General features: G+C 42.0%; 1 protein-coding gene across 2 annotated transcripts in view; it reads left to right on the forward strand.

Moving 5' to 3' along the window:
* The window catches only part of lpcat1 (lysophosphatidylcholine acyltransferase 1), an 87,102-nt gene that overhangs the window by 44,417 nt on the left and 20,628 nt on the right, over window positions 1–22,057 (forward strand). The window contains exons 6-10 of one of the 2 annotated variants that reach the window (XM_084312905.1): window positions 261–319; window positions 8,081–8,115; window positions 8,767–8,821; window positions 16,440–16,522; window positions 17,223–17,348. In XM_084312905.1, coding sequence (XP_084169031.1) covers window positions 261–319; window positions 8,081–8,115; window positions 8,767–8,821; window positions 16,440–16,522; window positions 17,223–17,348 — 358 coding nt within the window. The remainder of the gene's footprint in view (window positions 1–260; window positions 320–8,080; window positions 8,116–8,766; window positions 8,822–16,439; window positions 16,523–17,222; window positions 17,349–22,057) is intronic. The other variant, XM_084312906.1, reaches the window with a different exon arrangement.

Genomic DNA, 22,057 nt, shown 5'->3' on the forward strand with positions numbered 1-22,057 from the left:
CTTCCATATATAACTTCCCCTTTCTTGTTCTCTCTCTCTCTCTCTCTCTCTCTCTCTCTCTCTCTCTCTCTCTCTCTCTCTCTCTCTCTCTCTCTCTCCCTTACCCCTCTCTCCTTCTATAACTTCCTTTCTCTTGTCTCTCTCTCTCTCTCTCTCTCTCTCTCTCTCTCTCTCTCTCTCTCTCTCTCTCTCTCTCTCTCTCTCTCTCTCTCTCTCTCTCTCTCTCTCTCTCTCTCTGTCTCTCTCTCTCTCTCTCTCAGGTGCATTCATCCCAGCACTTCCAGTGCAGCCGGTGGTCTTGCGCTACCACAACAAACTGGTAAATAAAGTTACGCCTGCCTCCCAAATCCCTTCATCAGCGTCTCTCACACCCTCCTTTACACTCTCCCTCTCTTTAACTCTTTCAGTGCCACTCACGAGATTTCTCGTGTTTTTTTATAGGTGGTTGCTAGCCACTCACGAGATTTCTCTGATTTTTTTTTTTTTTTTTTTTGATCTGAAAAATTATTGCATCTCGGCTATACCCGAGTATAGCCGAGGGGCGCCGACGATCACTGTGGAAAAAAGCGCCCCCTGTCGTCTCCCAGATGACATAAGTGATTTTGGAATGGACTCAATGAAAATGAATGGGAAAAAAATCCGGTACTCCACATTTTCCAGTTCACTGATCCAGCCGGGGTTACCACAGTTCATTCTGGAGCCTCAGATCCCCGCGGATCATAGAGATCTACTGTGTCGCGTTGGATCCATACACGTATCGATTTCTTCGAATGGTGATCAGGAATTGGAATATACCAGTTGGATACCATCTGATGTCAGGTAAGGACTCTATGTTATCAGTGGTAGGATAATCGGAGTAAGTTTGATGAAGTTATAAGCTGTTTTGTGAAATGTCTTCTTTCGGTTTCACTGTAAAACTCTGTGATGAAATCAACGGAGCGATTATCAGTGCGCGGCCGTAATGTGCTTGCGTGCACGTATAATATTGATCATCTAGCGTTTATTTGAAAACGATTCATAAAAAGGCCGACGAATATCAACGTTGTGGAATATTCCACTAAAAGACGATTTTCATAGAATGCTCCAGAATGAGCTGTTTTTTATATCAAAACGGGGGCTTTTCTAACTGCTCTGAAATGGAAACGACGCGATAAAAAAACAATCTGTCTCCACAGCACTGACTGGAAAATAGTCTTTGATAATGCGATGGGCAGATTAGACACATAGCCATAATTTAAAACATAGATTAGTCGATATTAACGTTAACATTGGCGCCGATGGTGGCATTCAAGCGGTAAAACGGAAAACCAGGCATGGCACTGAAAGAGTTAAAGCTGCGCTATGCAGTTTTGTTTGGATTTGTTTACATTTGCTTAATCTGCAATTAGTGTACAAAACACATGTACTATACATGTAATTCTTGGAATTATTGTATCTTATTTCATCATGAATTTAAACTAAATAATTTGGAGGCACCATGAACCAAACATAAGCTTTCTTTGAATGTTTGTGAACAAATAATAATAATAGATTCGATTTGGGGAGAGAAGCGCCTTTCTCAGACTCAAGGACACTTTACATAAAAGGAGAAGCTATATAAAAGGCAAGATAATAATATGAATATATATAGTAACAACAGGAAAATAAAACAAATACAAATGAAAAAGGAAGCAAGGTGCAGTCCATTTGGAGGAAACCGTAACGCTTAAAAGAAAAGACTCAGGGGGGAAGGGGGTGGGCTACTTGGGAGCAGTGCCGTGTTGCAAGTGGGTTTTGAAGAGGTTGATGGCGTCGGAGCCTCGGATGGAAGGGGAGAGGGAGTTCCACAGCCTGAGGGCAGCTATGGAGAAAGCTCGGTCTCCCAGTGTGGAACGCCTGGTGCGGGGGATGGTGAGGAGGTCGGAGTTGGAGGAGTGGAGGCCTCGTGCTGGAGTGTAGGGGTGGAGGAGGTGGGTCAGGTAGGATGGAGTTGTGGGCCCTGCCATTGTAAACAACCGCAGTGAGACAGCTACTTTTTAGGCAGATTTCTAGTTTGTTTACTAATTCATGAAAATATGCCAGATCATTTCTTTTCACATTTATCTCCCAAAGCTGTATAGTGCACCTTTTAACTGTGCAACCAATTATTATTGAAGTGCAAGTTCCTATTTATTTTGGCTATTAAGTGTGTGTAAGTGTTTGTCGTGGGGGGGGTAGTTGATTAAAACCAAGATGGAGTCTGACACCGGAGTGAGTTTTTACCCCCTCCCCCTCCCATCTTGTCCCGATCCTGTGAGTCTAATTCTGGCTCTTGAACTGTCCCGAATGAATCCCAAATGAACAGAATTACTCCTGTCCCGTCCTGGATGCCTAAATTAACCTGCCACAAACGTAAGGTCTGGAGTGACTCTTCAGACATCCTCCTCCACAGGGAGCGGCTGTATAGATAGCGACGGTAGGCAACTCCAAGCTCGAAAGCTTTAAGCAGCACAGCGACAGTCGCAACACGAAACCTGTAGGGACAGATGCGTGACGTGACCCAAAACACTGAGCCCATCCCGACTGCTTTTCAGCGCTATGGTCTCATTCACACCTGAGCTGTTTTCCGCGAGAAAGTTGAACTTGAGTCAACTTTTGCTGTAACGCAAGCCCTCCTCACTCTGCGTTGGCCAATCAATCACAGCGGAAGACGAGGGATCGGGGGTGGGGTGGGTTTAAAAAGGGTGAGAGAGGAAAAGAGGAGAGAGGAAAGATGAGAGGAGAGAAGAGAGGAGATGATGTAGGAGGAGAGAGGAGGGAGGAGAAGATGATATGAGAGGAGAGGAGGTGAGAAGCGATGAGAGGAGAAGGGATGAGAAGAGGTGAGAAGGGAGGAGAGGAGTTGAGAAGGGAGGAGAGGAGGTGAGAAGGGAGGAGAGGAGTTGAGAAGGGAGGAGAGGAGGTGAGAAGGGATGAGAGGAGAGGAGGTGAGAAGGGAGGAGAGGAGGTGAGAAGGGATGAGAGGAGGTGAGGTGAGAAGGTAGGTGAGAAGGGATGAGAGGAGGTGAGGTGAGAAGGGAGGTGAGAAGGGATGAGAGGTGAGAAGGAATGAGAGGAAGTGAGAAGGGATGAGAGGAGGTGAGAAGGGATGGGAGGAGACAAGGTGAGAATGGATGAGAGGAGGTGAGAAGGGATGAGAGAAGGTGAGAAGGGATGAGAGGATAGGATGTGAGAAGGGATGAGAGGAGGTGAGAAGGGATGAGAGGAGATGAGGTGAGAAGGAATGAGAGGAGAGGAGGTGAGAAGGGATGGGAGGTGAGAAGGGATGAGAGATGAGAGGAGAGGAGAAGGGATGAGAGGAGAATGGATGAGAGGAGAGGATGTGAGAAGGGATGAGAGGAGAGGAGAAGGGATGAGAGGAGAGGAGAAGGGATGAGAGGAGAGGAGGTGAGAAGACCGAATCGTGTGCCAGTGCCGCCAACCGAGAGCGTTGGAGGTTGGTAGCACCAATGACACCAGTGGAAAAGTACATTTTTTGCCCCGATTTGTGTCTCCCAAGTGAACAACGTTGAAAGTGACTTTGCTCAAAATAGGCTGACTCCTTCCTCGTAACCCCCCCCCCCCCCTCAACACAGTCAGTCACCGCTAAGATAACGGTCTCCTTCCTTGTAAGCGTGTGTGTCTCATGTTGAATGACTTCATGTTCTGGTAGGGTGATATTTCATCCTTTCTCTCTTTCTCTCTCTCTCTCTCCCTCTCTCTCTCTCTCTCGCTCCCTCCCTCTCTCTGTCTCACCTTTCTATCTCACTCACTCAGTTTTATATCTCACGTCTCTGTCTATCTTACTCTTCCCCTCGTGTCTGTCTCTCTCTGTACCGGTCTCTCTCTCCCTTCTCGTAGTCTCTTCCTCTCTCTCTCTCTCTTCCTCTCTCATTCACCCACCTTACCATGTCTCTCTCCTTCCCTCTCTGTCTCAGGTTTCGTGTCTCCCTCTCAGCGCCTCCCCTCACGCCGTCTTGAATTATGCAGTTTTTATTACCAACCTGCCATAGTCAGTCTTCCCTAGAATGCTTCTATCATCACCCCCCCACCACCCTCCATAGGCCCACATTCGAAAGCCCCGATCCCTGAATGGCAAGCGGGCAATGCTTGTGTTGACACAACAGGACATTTAATTATTTGACACACACTAGGGTGTGTCCCCAGTAATAATAACTGATGGAGTGCTTCGTTTATCCGAGAGAAGCAGCATCAGGGATCAAGCAAAGAGGGCGGGGCTTGAGATATGATAATTGACTATGAGACGTTAGGGCTTGTGTTTGTTTACTGTGTAATTCTGGTAGAGAAGCACCGGTCAGGAGGAAGCGTTTATCCAACAAGGGGGAAGAAAATGATGCGGAAATATCACATCTCCTTCAAGCTAACGACCGTTGAAATATCACATCACCGGGCAGAGACAGTGGGATCGAATCCAGCTGCCGCGGTGCCTCAGTGGGTGGGAAAGCCGGCGAGGGTGGGTCCTGGTCGTTGTAAACAGCAACTCCTACAGTTCGGTCGGGGCGCCTGCACAGCGAGGGAAGGATCTGGAGGGAGGTAGTGTGACCCTTCCACACGTTACACTCTCCCAGTGAGAGTCCGCGCTGCCAGGTGAAAAGAAGCGGTGGGCTGGCTACACATGTGCCGGAGGAAGCATGTGATAGTCTCCGCCCTCCCGGACCGACGGTAGGGGCGGGGGGGTAAGTGTGCAACGACCAGGAAGGGGATTGGGAATTGGCATAACGACTAACATTGGGATGGGAGAAAAACGAAATAATAATAATAATAAATATCACATCACCTTCACACTAACGACCGTTGAAATATCACATCACCTTCACGCTAACGACCGTTGAAATATCACATCACCTTCACACTAATGACCGTTGAAATATCACATCACCTTCACGCTAACGACCGTTGAAATATCACATCACCTTCACGCTAACGACCGTTGAAATATCACATCACCTTCACGCTAACGACCGTTGAAATATCACATCACCGTCACACTAACGACCGGTGAAATATCGCATCACCTTCACACTAATGACCGTTGAAATATCGCATCACCTTCACACTAACGATCGTTGAAATATCACATCGCCTTCACGACCATTGCAGGAAGAAATCCTCGTAACCACCACTTTGTTTGACATCGTTTTTTCGGCACTTCACCACAAAACAATGCTGATTTATTTTTGCACATAATCTCGCACACGTCCAAAAACTCCAGTTTTGCACACATTCATTTAGTTTGACAGTTATTGAGAGTAAATTAGTTTGAATAAGGCCACCAGTCATTGGGGACATTGATTCCTTGTGTTGTTAATTACAGCTCAATTAAATTATGTAGATGAAAAACAATACCTTGTCTTAAAAGGACTGCTACCGTATCATTTCATTGAGCTGTAATAAACATAATACAATGATTTAATGACCCCGGTGACATCACTGGTGGCCATATTCAAACAAATTTACTCTCAATAACGAATGTCTGCAAAACTGTTTTTCTATGCGTGTGAGATTATGTGCAAAATAAATCTGCATTGTTTTTTGGTGAAGTGCCCCTTTGACAACCGCAATTGTTTGGCTGACGAGAGCAGAGAGCAGTGCCTTTTATTGAAAAGTTCTGACTGTTTCCAACTTGAAGCCCCAGAGCGAATGCACAAAAATATAGTGGAGCTCTGAACAACGACGGCAGGTGCAGCACTTTCTTTCTCTTGGCGTCTGCATACGTCTTCATATACACTCTCTCCTTTTTCACACTTCACAAATATGTGATTTACTGTAAAGATTGAAAAGCTATTGACCATATTTCAGACTTCAAATTAGGATTTTAAATGCATGACTTACTGTAAAGATTAAAATGCTATTAACCATATTTCAAACTTCAAATGTGTGCTCTATTACTGTAAAGATTGAAAAGCTATTCCCATATTTCCCATACAAATGTACACTGAAAGCCTTCAGACCAAACTACTGTAAGTGTGTTTGACCTGAATAAGAAACACAGGCATCTGCCAGTCTGGTCATGAACATGTATTATGAGCCCATTGGAGAGAGAGAGATAGAGAGAATCTAACATAGTTCAAAGTGAAAGTCTGTCTCAGAATAGTACTGTTTTCTGGGACACTTGTTGCTGGCAGGGACTAAGGACATAACGCTAACAGATACGTGTCTGTAGGGCTACTGTACCATCTGATGACTGTTCTTTAGAAGAGAGGGGCACAAACAGCTTATGGCCTACAAGTAGAAATTCATATATCGACAGCATGAGCCAGTCACAGAGAGACATAGGAGAGAGAGAGAGAGAGAGAGCGAGAGAGAGAGACATAGGAGAGAGAGAGACGGGAGAGAGAGATGGGATAGAGACATAGGAGAGAGAGAGAGATACATAGGAGAGAGAGATGGGAGAGAGAGACATAGGAGAGAGAGAGGCAGATAGACGTATGAGAGGGAGGCAGAGAGAGAGAGAGACAGGAGAGAGGGGCAGAGAGAGTGAGACATAGGAGATAGGGAGAGAGAGACGAGAGGGGCAGAGAGAGACATAGGAGAGAGGGACAGAGAGAGAGAGAGGGGCACAGAGACATAGGAGAGAGGGGCAGAGAGATACATACAGTAGGAGAGAGGGGCAGAGAGAGAGAGAGACAGGAGAGAGAGAGGCAGAGATAGAGACATAGGAGAGATGGGGCAGAGAGAGAGCCAGAGAGAGACATAGGGGAGATGGGGCAGAGAGAGAAAGACATAGGAGAGAGGGGCAGAGAGAGAAAGACATAGGAGAGAGGCAGATAGAGAGAAAGACATAGGAGAGAGGGGCAGAGAGAGAAAGACATAGGAGAGAGGCAGAGAGAGAGACATAGGAGAGAGGGGCAGATAGAGAGACATACAGTAGGAAAGAGGGGCGGATAGAGAGAGAGACAGGAGAGAGAGAGGCAGAGATAGAGACATAGGAGAGATGGGGCAGAGAGAGAGACATAGGAGAGATGGGGCAGAGAGAGAGAGACATAGTAGAGAGGCAGAGAGAGAGACATAGGAGAGAGGGGCAGATAGAGAGACATACAGTAGGAGAGAGGGGCAGAGAGAGAGACATAGGAGAGATGGGGCAGATAGAGAGGCATACAGTAGGAGAGAGGGGCGGAAAGAGAGACATAGGAGAGAGGGAGAGAGAGAGAGACATAGGAGAGGGACAGAGAGAGACATAGGAGAGAGGTGCAGAGAGAGACATAGGAGAGAGTGGCAGAGAGAGAGACATAGGAGGGAGGGGCAGAGAGAGAGAGGCAGAGAGAGATACTGTAGGAGGGAGGGGCAGAGCGATGGAGAGAGAGCGAGAGAGAGACAGGAATGTGGAGTATAGGAGAGATGGAAAGAAAGGAAAATAGTTTAAATAATTGATTGGCATGAGGCTGAGAATATACAGTATGTACAATCCAGCATAGTGCATTGAATCAAAACAATAACGAACAGTCAGTCCAGTAATACCTGTAACACAGAGCAAGCTAATAAAAGTCAACAAAGGCTGAATACTCGACTATTCAGTCATAGCTACTACAGCACAGAATGGGCCGCAAGAATTGGCAGTTGTTGCATAAAGTGCTATCACGCACAACTGTCTTGGATTATCAGACTGGCCACCAGCGACCTTTTGATCACAAGAGTCTGGTGGCTGTTTACCATGTGCCTGTACTATCAGACAAGGTAGAGCCTATTTACCACACCCTGGACTATCAAATGAGGTAGAACCTGATTACCACTCCTGGTCGAATAGTCGAGGTAGTGGCTGTTTACCAGTCCTGGTCGAATAGTCGAGGTAGTGGCTGTTTACCAGTCCTGGTCGAATAGTCAAGGTAGTGGTTGTTTACCAGTCCTGGTCGAATAGTCGAGGTAGTGGCTGTTTACCAGTCCTGGTCGAATAGTCGAGGTAGTGGCTGTTTACCAGTCCTGGTCGAATAGTCGAGGTAGTGGCTGTTTACCACATTTCAGAGAACGGCTCAAGGCAGAGATAAGTGGAAGTGGAGCTCGGAGGAAATGGGGTTTTCTTGAACTGTGTTTTCAACCCTGAGCCATTTCCTCTCTCTCTCAACAGGATACTGTTACATGGACATGGAGAGGGCCTGGAGCGTGAGTGTCTCTCTCTTACTTACTCTCTCTCTCTCTCACTTACACACATACACTGTAATGGTTCGACTTAAGTTTGCTGGGGTGTCAGTCGGGTCGAGGCCTGACAATGTTTTGTAGTCTGAGACGTGTCGTACCCTACAATGGGTGCATTTATCCGAATGACCACGTGTGCATCTCATGAACCGTCCTAACAACAGTGCAACGTGTCTCACTGTCAACCAATTTCACACTTTCACACAAATCACTCAACACCTCTCTATGCACAAAACATATATGTTGTTCGCCCAAAGTATGTACGCACGCATGCACGCACGCACGCACGCACGCACGCACGCACACACACACACACACACACACACACACACACACACACACACACACACACACACACACACACACACACACACGGCATGTCTACTATTGCCCCTTCCTTGTTATCTAGTTACAACTCCAGTGACCTGTTTCCCATTAAAGGGGAATGTGTTGTGATGCTTCAGGGTGTGTTGAGAACCTTCTGTTCACGTCCTTCTCTCTCCCTCTCTCTCTGATTCCCCCGGTTTAGAGACAACTCTCCTGATTTGACCTACTTACGTGCCCCCTGATGGTCTGTTTTCTGTAATGATCATAAAAAAACCCTCTTCTCTTCATCAGGTTCAAGATCCTATGGCTCACTCTGTGCCAACTGCACAACCCTATGGAGGTAGAGGTGGGTGTGTCGCTGTTCCCGTCCTCTCGCGGTGAAAAGAGAGAGCGTGTGCTCACAAAACATGTTCATAAATGATCATTTATTGCAAGATAATTGAATGCAAAATATGTTTAAATGATAATAATAATAATAATAATAATAATAATATTAATAATAATAATAATAATAATAATAATAATAATAATAATAATAATAATAATAATAATAATAATAATAACAACTTTTTTTCTATAGCACCTTTCATACAAGAATTACAGCTCAACGTGCTTCACAGCAGTAAAAAAGACGGGCATAAAATTAACATAACATTGGCAAATAAATGCATTAAATAGCAAAAGTGGACAAGGTAAGGCAAATCACATCTAACATAGGATCTAACATCCCAAGTGCATCGCTCCACTTTATAGAACAAAAGAGCAGTGCATCGCTCTTAACACTTTATAAACAACAGAGCAGTGCATCGCTCTTAACACTTTATAAACAACAGAGCAGTGCATCGCTCTTAACACTTTATAAACAACAGAGCAGTGCATCGCTCTTAACACTTTATAAACAACAGAGCAGTGCATCGCTCTTAACACTTTATAAACAACAGAGCAGTGCATCGCTCTTAACACTTTATAAACAACAGAGCAGTGCATCGCTCTTAACACTTTATAAACAACAGAGCAGTGCATCGCTCTTAACACTTTATAAACAACAGAGCAGTGCATCGCTCTTAACACTTTATAAACAACAGAGCAGTGCATCGCTCTTAACACTTTAGAAACAACAGAGCAGTGCATCGCTCTTAACACTTTAGAAACAACAGAGCAGTGCATCGCTCTTAACACTTTAGAAACAACAGAGCAGTGCATCGCTCTTAACACTTTATAAACAACAGAGCAGTGCATCGCTCTTAACACTTTATAAACAACAGAGCAGTGCATCGCTCTTAACACTTTATAAACAACAGAGCAGTGCATCGCTCTTAACACTTTATAAACAACAGAGCAGTGCATCGCTCTTAACACTTTATAAACAACAGAGCAGTGCATCGCTCTTAACACTTTATAAACAACAGAGCAGTGCATCGCTCTTAACACTTTATAAACAACAGAGCAGTGCATCGCTCTTAACACTTTATAAACAACAGAGCAGTGCATCGCTCTTAACACTTTATAAACAACAGAGCAGTGCATCGCTCTTAACACTTTATAAACAACAGAGCAGTGCATCGCTCTTAACACTTTATAAACAACAGAGCAGTGCATCGCTCTTAACACTTTAATTGCCATGGGTTAAATTAATAATTTACCATCCCTCGCCAGCTCTATTTGTCTATGGAGAAGTTCCCCTTCTTTGCAGGGCTATAACTTTTTAAATTCTATTGCTAAATTGCCATTATTATGGCCCATTCAATGTCCTATATGTATTGTTCAGGGTGTAGCAACGTTAAACTTTTTCATTCACATATTCATACTAAAATATGGTCTAAAGTATAAGTATGTTTTTATCGTTTTCTGCAGCTTTCTTCAGAACTTGATTTATAGCCCTAAATGCATTATATTGATGATCAAATACAGTTTGGTAGGAATCTGTGCGAGATAAAAAGTTTCAACTGGACGTGGTTCTAGGAGTTTCTACGCATCATCTGATGATGACCGGATGGGCGGGGGATCGTTTATAATTCCGTGGGCAGCGTTAGATGATTAATCCAGAGTGGGTCATATGTTCATCAGATCAGTTAGTATAGAAGACGTTAGAAAATAACGCTGAATCTTACCGTGGCTTCCTCGCGCCGCTGGCAGATGAGCGTGGAACAGAATGTTTTCTATTATGGGATGGAGAAATGCCCGATCCATTTCCAGGTTGTATAATAGTATATACGTCCAAATCATGTTGTTTTTTCGAGTTATTTGCACCGATCGATGTTCACTGTGTCAATACGGAGTCTCTCTAACGATAGCGAGTACCCGGACCACATATGGATGAGCACTACCGGTTCAAAGGTTAATGTCCAGTTGGCGATCTGCCGATCGGCCACCAGATGGCGCTCTTGAACCGCTAGAGAGTTGAGAGGAGATCAGCAGTGTGTCTCAGGGCTCCGGAAAGGAAATATGATTTCGATGACAGATTTTTGAAATATTGACATCAAAGACGAGTTACGGCGTCTTCGGCAGAATGAGCATGGCTCGGAATGACGTGAAAACTCGTCCGCGGCGATCATAGTGTTAACACTTTATAAACAACAGAGCAGTGCATCACTCTTAAAACTTTGAGTTTCTTTACAAAGTTCAGTTCTAAATGACAACAGAACAGTGCATCACACTTTGAGTTTCTTTACAAAGTTCAGTTCTAAATTACTTTTATAGATAAATGATAATTTAATGCAACCAAGAAATCGACACATTTCAGTCCTTGGCCCACATCAACATTAATCTTCCTCTTTTGAGTTGAGGAGTTGGTTGTATCCTCCAGGGGCTGTTCCTCAACCAAACTAAATCACAGTCAAATAGTCACAGGACTTGTTGATTTAATCAACAAATCTGTAAGCCTGTGTTTCCCACATGCAGTCGCGAAGAAGGACCTCTTTTAATCCAGTGCATACCAGAGATGTGCTTATATTTTCTTCAGGAAATAACTCATTCGGCATGGGGTATGATCCACTAACCAAGTGTTGATTGACTTAAGACCAAACAGACCATCTACTGTATGTCTATCCACATCTGTCTGTACATACCTGCACATAATCCTTTTGCATATCTGTACATATCCCTTACCTACTCTTACTAGTTACGCACTGGCCTCTGTATGACTAACTCTAATTTATATATTTTATACCCAGTTTAATCACTTGTACATTGTATATAAATGGTAAATGGTAAATGGCTGCATTTATATAGCGCCTTTATCCAAAGCGCTTTACAATTTGTTCCTCACATTTGACCCATTCACTCACACTGACACACCGACGGCGGAGGCAACCATGCAAGGTGCCAACTTGCACATCAGGAGCAATTATGGGTTAAGTGTCTTGCTCAAGGACACTTCGACACACTGCCCGGGAGGAGTGGGAATCGAACCGGGAACCTCCGGATCACCAGACAACTGCTCTTAGGGCTGGGCGATTCAGCCGGAGATAAAATCTCAGATTATTTCACACCACATCCGATTTATTTTATTTGATTTTTTTTCTCTTAAAAACTATAAACGCCAAGGAAATCATTCAAATAACCTTTGTTTTTATTTGACAAAAAAAAATTATCAAACCAAGATGAATTTCTCCCTATTGGGATTGAAGTGTAAACCTAACTTTCACCAATCTTCACTTAAAAAAAAGAATTATAATATATATATATATATATATATATATATATATATATATATATATATATATATATATATATATATATATATATATAGTTTCAAGTTTCTTTCAAGTTTCTTTAATAGTTGTCATACAGAAGTACAGAATACTTTCATACAAAATGCTTCTTACTGTTACGCTCCAGAGACTGTGCTAGACAAGATAGTATCAAATAACATAGTATAGCATGTAAATTAGAAGTAGAAAATGAGGTCACAGTGTTCAGTATAGACATATGTACAATGTTCGATGCAGAATAGACATAACTGAGTTACCATATAATATACAATACTATGCAGTGTACTAATGTACAATACTATATAGTGCAAAGCAGAAATGGGATGAGGTACAATTTAGGTACAATTTACAGTAAGGTGTACGAGTTGTAGTGCAATCCTTCATCAATAAATATAAAGTGTGGGGAGTGGGTGCTACAGTGTGTTTGTTTAAAGTGAGTGTGTGCTATAAAGTGTGGGGAGTGGGTGCTACAGTGTTTGTTTAAAGTGAGTGTGTGCGTGTGGATGTGTGTGCTATGTGCGTTTGATGGTTGTTGTTGTGTAGTGTTCATTGTTCGTTGAGCAGCCTGATGGCCTGGGGATAGAAGCTTCTTCTGAGTCTTTCTGTGCTCGCCTTGAGACTCCGGTATCGCTTGCCTGACCGCAGCAGTTCAAAGAGGCAGTTGTTCGGGTGACTGGAGTCTTTAATGATTCTCTTAGCCTTGCCCCTGCACCGCTTGTTGTAAATGTTCAGGAGGGTGGGGAGCCCCCCTCCAATTGTGCGTTCGGCTGAACGTGTCACTCTTTGTAGTCTGCTTCGGTCTTGTGCAGTGCTATTCCCAAACCAGGAGGTGATGTTGCCAGTCAGGATGCTCTCTATTGTACATGAGTAGAAGTTCTTAAGGATCTTCTGACTGACTTGGAACTTCCTTAGGCGCCTGAGGAAGTAGAGGCGTTGTCGTGCCTTCTTCACAACACTGTCAATGTGTGTGGTCCATGTCAGGTCCTCGGATATGTAGGCTCCGAGGTACTTAAAGCTATTGACTCTCTCAACCGGTGCCCCGTCGATGCTGAGGGGGCTGTAGTCCTTGACCCCCGACCTCCTGAAGTCCATATATATATATATTATAATTCTTTTTTTTAAATATATATATTATAATTCTTTTTTTTAAATATATATATATATATAAAAGGTTAATCTTGATCAAACAAAGATGAATGTCCCTATTGGGATTAATAGTGCAATAACTTGCTTTTTCACCAAACTTCACATAAAACAAATAAAAGGTGCCTCTTGATCATCAAACAAGAACGAATTTCCCTATTGGGATCACCAAACATCACTTTTTGTAAAATAAAAGGTGACTCTTTTAAAAATCGTCTTAAATCATTAATTTGAATTAACCGATTAAATCGATTAATCGCCCAGCCCTAACTGCTCTACCTTCTGAGCCACTGTCGCCCCCCCATTACTATAGCGCTTCACTGTTACATTTGTACTCTGGTTGGATGCCAATCCAACCAGATTTTTTTTTACTTCGACACCACAACCTTTAATTTATACCACCACCTTAAAGCGGACAAAAGGCACTAGAGAACACTTAAATTCACACCTTTAATTAATGAAGCAAACTATAATAATTTATAATAATAATAATAATAATAATAATAATAATAATAATAATAATAATAATAATAATAATAATAATAATAATACACTTTGTATAGCACCTTTCATACAAGAATTGCAGCTCAAAGTGCTTCACAGCAGTACAAAAAGACAGGCATAAAATGAGCACAACATTGGCAGATCAAGAGCAATGCATAAAGTGCAGACATAAAGCATAAAATAGATAGCAGTAAAATAGACAAAGTCAAGGTAAGACATAGAACATTAAATCACATCGTTTTTCGTATTAGGATCTAAGATCTAGGGTTAACTCGCCGAACGTTGAGCGCCAGGACCCCCGAAAACCAGAGTATAGTCGGGTTTTCATCGTTGTTTCTTTTATTCGATATTTCCATTCATAAAGACATGCCGGCAGCTTGTGTTATCACTGGGGATGGGTCTGAGATCTCAAAAGTCCAATACCTTGCGGTGGCTATTGCACTCCATTTGAAACATCTCCATACGAGATATGTAAAGTATCCGATATATTTAAATGTATTTTATTTGCGGATGACACTAATCTTTTTTTTCTGGTGAGAATGTCCAGCAGCTTTTAGAGGTCATCACATCTGAAATGAAGAAATTGAAGGAATGGTTTGATAGAAACAAATTATCATTGAACTTGAGCAAAACTAAAATTATGTTGTTTGGAAACTGTAGATTGGATACTCAGGTACAAGTTAAAATAAATGATGTGATTATTGAAAGAGTTTATGAAAATAAATTCCTAGGTGTAATAATAGACCATAAAATCTGTTGGAAACCTCACATAAAACATGTCCAATCTAAACTCTCACGAAGCATTTCAGTCATGAGTAAAGTAAAGCACATCCTGGATAGAAAATCACTCTACATTCTCTACTGTTCACTAGTTTTACCATATTTAAATTACTGTGCTGAAGTCTGGGGAATTAATTATAAGTCTACACTACAACCACTTTTTATACTCCAAAAAAGGGCCATAAGGATAGTTCACATTGCAGGTTATCGTGATCACACTAACATTGTTTCTGGAGTCAAAGACATTGAAGTTAAATGATCTTGTGGAATTTAAAACGGCACAATTAATGTATAAAGCAAAAAGTCATGCACTTCCAAGAAACATTCAAGAATTGTTCTTTGATAGGGAGGGGGGTTATAATCTGAGGGGAGAACACAATTTAAAGGTGCTAAACGTACGCACTACCATGAGAAAACACTGCATCTCAATATGTGGAGTGAAACTGTGGAACAGTCTAAATGTGGTGCTAAAGCAATGTCCAAACATGAGACAATTCAAACTGATGTATAAGGAAATTATGTTCACAAGGTACAGGGATGAGGAAGGGACTTGATATTCACGGGTGTTTACATTTTTATTTTGTTTTCTATTTTATTTTATTTTATACATATATAGTTTTTGTTTTTTGTTTTGCATATATATATATATATTCTTTTCTTTTTTATGTTTAAAATAGTACACTCATTTGAGTAGTGGAAAAGGGGTAGGATTAAATAAGTGTATACTTCTTCCTACTCCTTTTCGAACATGCAGATTGAGTTGTTTTTCTTTTTTTGTTATTGTTTGTTGTATTCATTGCATGTTCGAAATAAAGACTTCAAATCAAATCAAATCAAAAAAACGATGTGGCTTTGTGGCTGTCATTTTGGAAATGACACCAGACCACCCTGAAACGACACTCATATTCACGACGGTATAAAACGGAAATGTATGGATGGAAAAATGATCTGTTTTTTGCATCTTGACCGGAAGAAACTCAATGGCAATCGACTATATTATTAGATCCATAGCTATAATATATAATATAGCTTGGCCTGCAAACACAGCCACGTATCCCCATGTTAAAAGGCGCTGGCCTTTCAACAGTAACAGTAAACAGCGCCATCTGGCGCTGAAAGTGTTAATATGCATCTTTGCTTTGGTTTGATTATCACTGATACAAAGTAAAATAGTGCAGTGCAATAAAATAGTTAGTAAAATAGAATAAAATAATGCAATAGTGCATTGCAATAAAATAGTTATCATCATATTTTTTTGGGAGGCCGGTAAGGAGTGCATTACAGTAGTGGAGTCGGCTTGAGATAAAGGCATGGATCTGGTTTTCAGTGTCTTTTTGATTTATAAATGGCCGTACTTTAGCTATGTTTCTAAGGTGGAAGAATTATGTTTTTGTCAACTTGTTGATTGTGATTTTAAGCTTAGGTCTGAGTCTACCATAACACCAAGACTTAACTCACTCAAATACAGTTAGCAGCTGGATAGACTACAGATGGAAATTAGCTTCTGCTAAATCTGGTGCAAACATATTTTCATGTAACAATGATTAATTGTCAAAAAATAAAAAGAATTATAATATTTTTTTTTGGAAAATAGATTCGGGGCTTTTCAGAAAACATTCAGGGCTTGAGCCCAAGTAGCCACCCCCTAGCCCCACCCCTGATGCCAATTGTCTTTTCGTTGTACTGTACTTGTGCTGTATAATGACAATACATTTGAATAAAAAAAACTAAAACAAATCATGGACTGGGCAGGGGGGTTCTCAAAACCCCTTCAGTCTATCATCCAGGATGGAGGGATGATATCTCTCTTCCTTCTCTCCTCAGTACCTGCCTGTTTACACTCCTTCAGAGGCGGAGAAGACGGACCCTGCTCTGTTCGCCGGCAACGTCAGACGGCTCATGGCCAAGTGAGTGGGGAGGGGGGGGGGGCGTGGCTTAGGTTAGAGAATCAGACGGTCACTGGTGCAAATAGTCCCCAACCAGTTCAGGCTGGGGAAGTGGATGAATGTTGCACGTTTTGCCGTCGAGGTGCCCTTGGGCAAGGCACTTAACCTCCAAACGGAGTTGCTGAAATCGGCACATACTCCCCTGATAAATAAAGGTTACATTTATTGGCCGGACCTGGAGGCTGTCACTGACCAGCAGACTCCCTGTTGTTGAAACAAGCGTCTGACTTGCGTATCGTGACGTATTTACAAGTGAAACAGGCAGGAGTGACATAACTTTAGGAGTTAGCATGGGTGTCAACACATGATATTATTGGTTGAAATTGGTTTGTGCAAGCCTACATAAGCATACGTCATATTTTGTTTGAAAACATGATTGGATTTTGATGTAAGAATATGAAAAACGTTAATATATCTTTTTTGTTTTATATTGTTAAATAGGTGCACAATATGACCGGGGAAGTGATCTAAAATATTTAAAAAGACCTTTTTCATTTCAGCTCAACTTGAACTAGCCTAGTCTTGTTTTCAAAAGTATGTGTGTTTACAGGGATGATTGTTTGTGGTACCTCAACCATTACCTGCGTTGGCACACCGACCTCAATAACCTCCCACAGGTGAGAGGGGGCATCTTTCAAACTTTTCTCCTGCGTTCCAATAGGGCACTGCAGGTGCCACTCACAGACCTGTCCTTTGATGACTGCCAGCTGAGCCTATCACAGGGCCTGCTGCGTATCCCTGGCAACAGCAGCCTGCTGGAGTTCAACCGGCTGGTGCGTCGACTGGGGTAAGTGGTGGAGGACTGGGCTGACTGGTTGGACAGAGTGGAGGTTGGGTGGAGTCCGGACAACTGCAACTAGACGTTTGGATAATGATACAGGGGGGCTGCAGCTGTAGCAACAGTGACACCTAGTGGGAGAAGGGTAGAAACACGAGCAGGGGTCACCAGTCAACTGTGTACTCTGAATGGTACTTTTTGTTACGGTAGTTTTGTTTAAAAAGTTCATCCCTTTTTAAACATTGTTGCATAGCTTTGTAGGATAAAGACGGATTACCTTAACCCTAGTTAAGGTGCCATGGCTTGGACAAGCATGTGGCTAAAATGATTTGTGATAGTGTGTGATTAGAATCTGTGGTTGGCTGGGATTTGTAGTCTAAACAATGATAAACCCACTCATACACTAGCACTTTATAATTGTGCCTGAAAGCACTTACCTAACGCACTGTAATGGACTGATAAAGGAGCGGACTGGATCATGCACTGTCACTTTAATAATGATAATATCACATGTAAAAACTAAGGCTGTCACTCCATTCAAATATTTAATCTGATTAATCGCATGATTGTCCATAGTTAACTCGCGATTAATCGCAAATTAATTGCATATTTCTTATCTGTTCTAAATCTACCTTAAACGGATCTTTTTCAAGTTTTACGTTTTTCAACATGAGAGTCAACAAATGCTTGCTTTATGCAGCCACTTAACACAATAGGATGCCCCTCATGCATTGCAAATTTGCATCAAATTCAAAACAGAGTGATGCACAAAATAACTTAAAAGAAAATAATAATTTAAAACAATGAATAAAGGACTCACACCCCCCGCCCTCCCTCTCTCTCTCTCTCTCTCTCTCTCTCTCTCTCTCTCTCTCTCTCTCTCTCTCTCTCTCTCACACACACACTCTCCCAGCTCTCTTTCTCTCTTGCCCCTTCCTCATATCTCTCTCTCTCTCTCTCTCTCTCTCTCTCTCTCTCTCTCTCTCTCTCTCTCTCTCTCTCTCTCTCTCTCTCTCTCTCTCTCTCTCTCTCTCACACACACTTTGAGTCAGAAACAAACATAGTATCAATAATACACCTGAGACTTCCGGTTGTGTGAGAGACTTCCGGTTGTGTGATGTACGAGGTAGCAGCTTGAGTCTCTTGCTCCTCAAAACCCCAGAGATAAATGACCCAACAAACAGATATTGTCAGCAACATTTAACGAGTGTGACGGTAAGAAGTCTAAAGATGAGCCTGAAGAAAAGAAAAGATGTCACGCCTGAACAGACTTGTCAAACTAGCTCTTCCGACTCCGACGAGGAAACAGAGAGAGAGGAATCCGCGATTCTAAAAGAATTAAAAGATCTAAGGAGAGAGAATAAAGAAGCACATAATGCCACTCAGTCTTCAGTGAGCAAACTTGAAACATCTATGTCGCAAGTAACTGAATGGATTGACAAAACAGAAGGTAGAATTACGGACATTGAATCAGAAATCACTAAACTGGACGATAGAGGAATGAGACACCAGAGGGCGCTCAAATACCTTGTAAGAAGAGATGCAGAAATGTCGGCAACATGCGAAGATTTGCAAAACAGACTCAGACGCAACAATATCCGGATCTACCAAGTCCCCGAAGGTAGCGAGGACAAGGATACTAAAGAGTTTGTGAAGCAGCTATTGACAACATCCCTGAAAATAACACCTGAACTTGAGTCTGAGATCAAGATAGAAAGAGCGCACAGATCACTGATGGCCAAACCGAGAGATTCTAGCGCCCCCCCGCGCTCTATCATTGTGCGCTTTCTAGATTTCAATATCAAAGTACAGGTATTACAGCTCGCATTGGGGACAAACCATCACATTTCAAGGGAAAAGGATCTATTTTGATCACGATTACTCCCCAGACCTGCAAAAGAAGAGGGGACAGGTGCGTCACGTCATCAAACAGCTGAAGGAAAAAGGGATACGCGCTAATTGCCCATACCCGGCACGACTCAGGATGACAACAGAATCGGGAACGAAGGTGTTTGACTCCCTGGTGGATGCAATTCCCACACTGAAAGAACTGGGAATTCATGTCCAAATCGACGACAGAGAGAAACTACAAAGAGAACTGACAAGGGACAGGTGGCGTACACAAAGAAGCGGGCGAGAGCAGCACTTTTAAGTCTTTCTCATCTCTGTTCAGTTTATGTTTCCTTTCTAGTATTTTTACCTCATTTTCTAGGTTCTGCTGTTTTTCATTTCGCTGTTTCTTTAGTGCACTTGAAATTGAGATAATTTTACCTCTCATTACAGCCTTTGCCGCGTCCCATAAAATTGATGGTGAGACATCCCCCTTATTGTTGAGATCAAAGTAACTATTCAGTTCTTCACTTATCCTCTTCCGTGTGTGAGAGTCAGACAGCATGGATACATTGAGCCTCCAATATTTAAAGATCTTATTGGTACTGAGGTTAAGTTGAAGAGTTAGAGGTCCATGATCTGAGATGGTTGCTGGTTCAATGATACATGATTCAACCTTGTCAATATCTTGCTTGGAAATACAGAAGTAATCTATCCGAGAGTAGCTACCATGGACCCCAGACCTAAAGGTAAAGTCTTTCTGCCTAGGATGGTGGAAACGCCATGCATCTATCTATAAGTCCAAATTCTTTTATCATTGCATTCAGTGATCTAGATTTTTTAGAAATGGGTCCACAATCTACAGGCAGTTTGTCTACTTTTGGATTGAAATCAGTTGAAATCACCGGCCATAAGGATAATTCCTTTGGCGTTACCAGCCAAAAGTGAGGCTATACCTTTAAAGAAATTGGGGCAGTCTTCATTTGGTGCATATATATTTAGAACGGTTATGATTGATCCTCCTATTGACCCCTGGACCATAACATCTGCCCTGGTCATCTGCAATTTCTTTTTCTTTGGTGAAGTATACTGATTTGTTAAATAGAATAGCCACTCCTCTCTTTTTCCCTGTTTGACAGGACGCACTATACACCTGGCCCACCCATTCTCTCTTTAATTTCTGGTGTTCGTTTATTGATAAGTGAGTTTCTTGAATGAAAGCTATAGAACACTGCATTTTCTTTAGTTGTCCAAAAAGTGTTTTCCTCTTTATTGGGTTGTTAAGACCATTTATATTGTAACTAATACATTTAAGGCTTGTCATAATGTCATTGTAATTCTTATGTACAACATAGATCTATCTTCCATAGTATATGAGCTTGAGGCATTTGTCAAAGAGTATACAACATAAAAAACAAAACAAAATGGTCCCCTATTCACTTGTAAGGGGAAACCTAGGGCTTCCAATTTTCCAGTAAGCTGTCTTACATAAATCACAATTGAAATCTCCTCCCGATGTTCTAGAGAGGTGTAGCTGTCTCTCTCAGGGAGCATATTGCACTAAGTGCAGAGAAGCTAACCACGAACGTATAGGGTTAACCTTTGCCTGATAACACAGGCTAAGTGTGATCCGTCTATGGCTCAGTCTCTGGCCTCAGAACCACATATAAACTAAAGTAGATTTGATATATTTAAAGATCTCGTTATTTGCTGATGACATTTTACTTTATATCAAAAATCCCTTAGAATCAATTCCAAACATAATGATGGATTTAAGAAATTACGGCGAACTGTCGGGTTATAAGATAAATGAGACCAAATCAGAAGCCATGATGATAGTGGGAACATGGCCAACACATCTGAATAGTATAGCACCCTTCCATTGGGCTAGAGACGGATTCAGGTATTTAGGAATTATTCTGACTCCCAACAGCAATCAGTTATATCAAGCAAACTACGAAAAGTTGATTGTACAAATCAGATATGGCCAGATGGGACATTTTACCTCTCTCCCTAGTGGGAAGAATAGAATCAATTCGAATGAATGTGCTACCTAGACTTATTTTCCTCTTCCAGTCTCTACCTATACCAATACCTGCCACTACCTTTAAAAGGTTAGATAAACTCCTATCCAAATTTATCTGGCAGAGGAAAATACCTAGAGTAAGGCTCAAAACACTGTTTGCCAAAGAGCAAGGGTGGTCTTGGTCTGCCAAACCTAAGAAACTACTACTGGGCAGCTCAATTACGCATACTTGTGCATTTGATACAAAAGGACCTAGATTCCGGATGGGTACAGATTGAGCAAAACTCAATTCCAAAGACTCTTCTTAGATCCATAATATTCCTGGGGAAAGCATACTGGAATTTTTTTTTACAAATACATTAAAGGTGTGGGAAAGTGTAAGGAAAAAGGGGGGAGGTCCACAATCAATATCTAGGGCCATGCCAATAGCAGACAATACAGAGTTCCGGCCAGCTATGGAGGATGGGGGTTTTAAAAAGTGGGCGGATTTGGGCCTGGTTACTATCAATCAATTAATGGAAGGAGACTGTTTTAAATCGTTTGCACAGCTACAGCAATGTTTTGATCTACCTTCGAAAGACATGTTTAGATACTTTCAAATAAGACACTATGTAATGACTCACAGTGAATGGGAAGCAATTAAGAGACCGCCAACAAACGTGGAGCGGTACTTTATTAACACAATAGAAAAAAACTTGATGGAAAGAAAGCAGATATCCAATATTTACAACATGTTACAACTAGATGATCCAGGAGACACCGCCTATATTAAAAAAAAATGGGAGTTGGAAGCTAATGTGATCATAGAAAATGAAGAATGGGAGGACAGCCATTCAAGCAATCATAAAATCACAAATAGCCC

Source organism: Notolepis coatsorum (genome assembly GCF_963971535.1).
Source record: "Notolepis coatsorum genome assembly, chromosome: 4".
NCBI lineage: Eukaryota > Metazoa > Chordata > Actinopteri > Aulopiformes > Paralepididae > Notolepis > Notolepis coatsorum.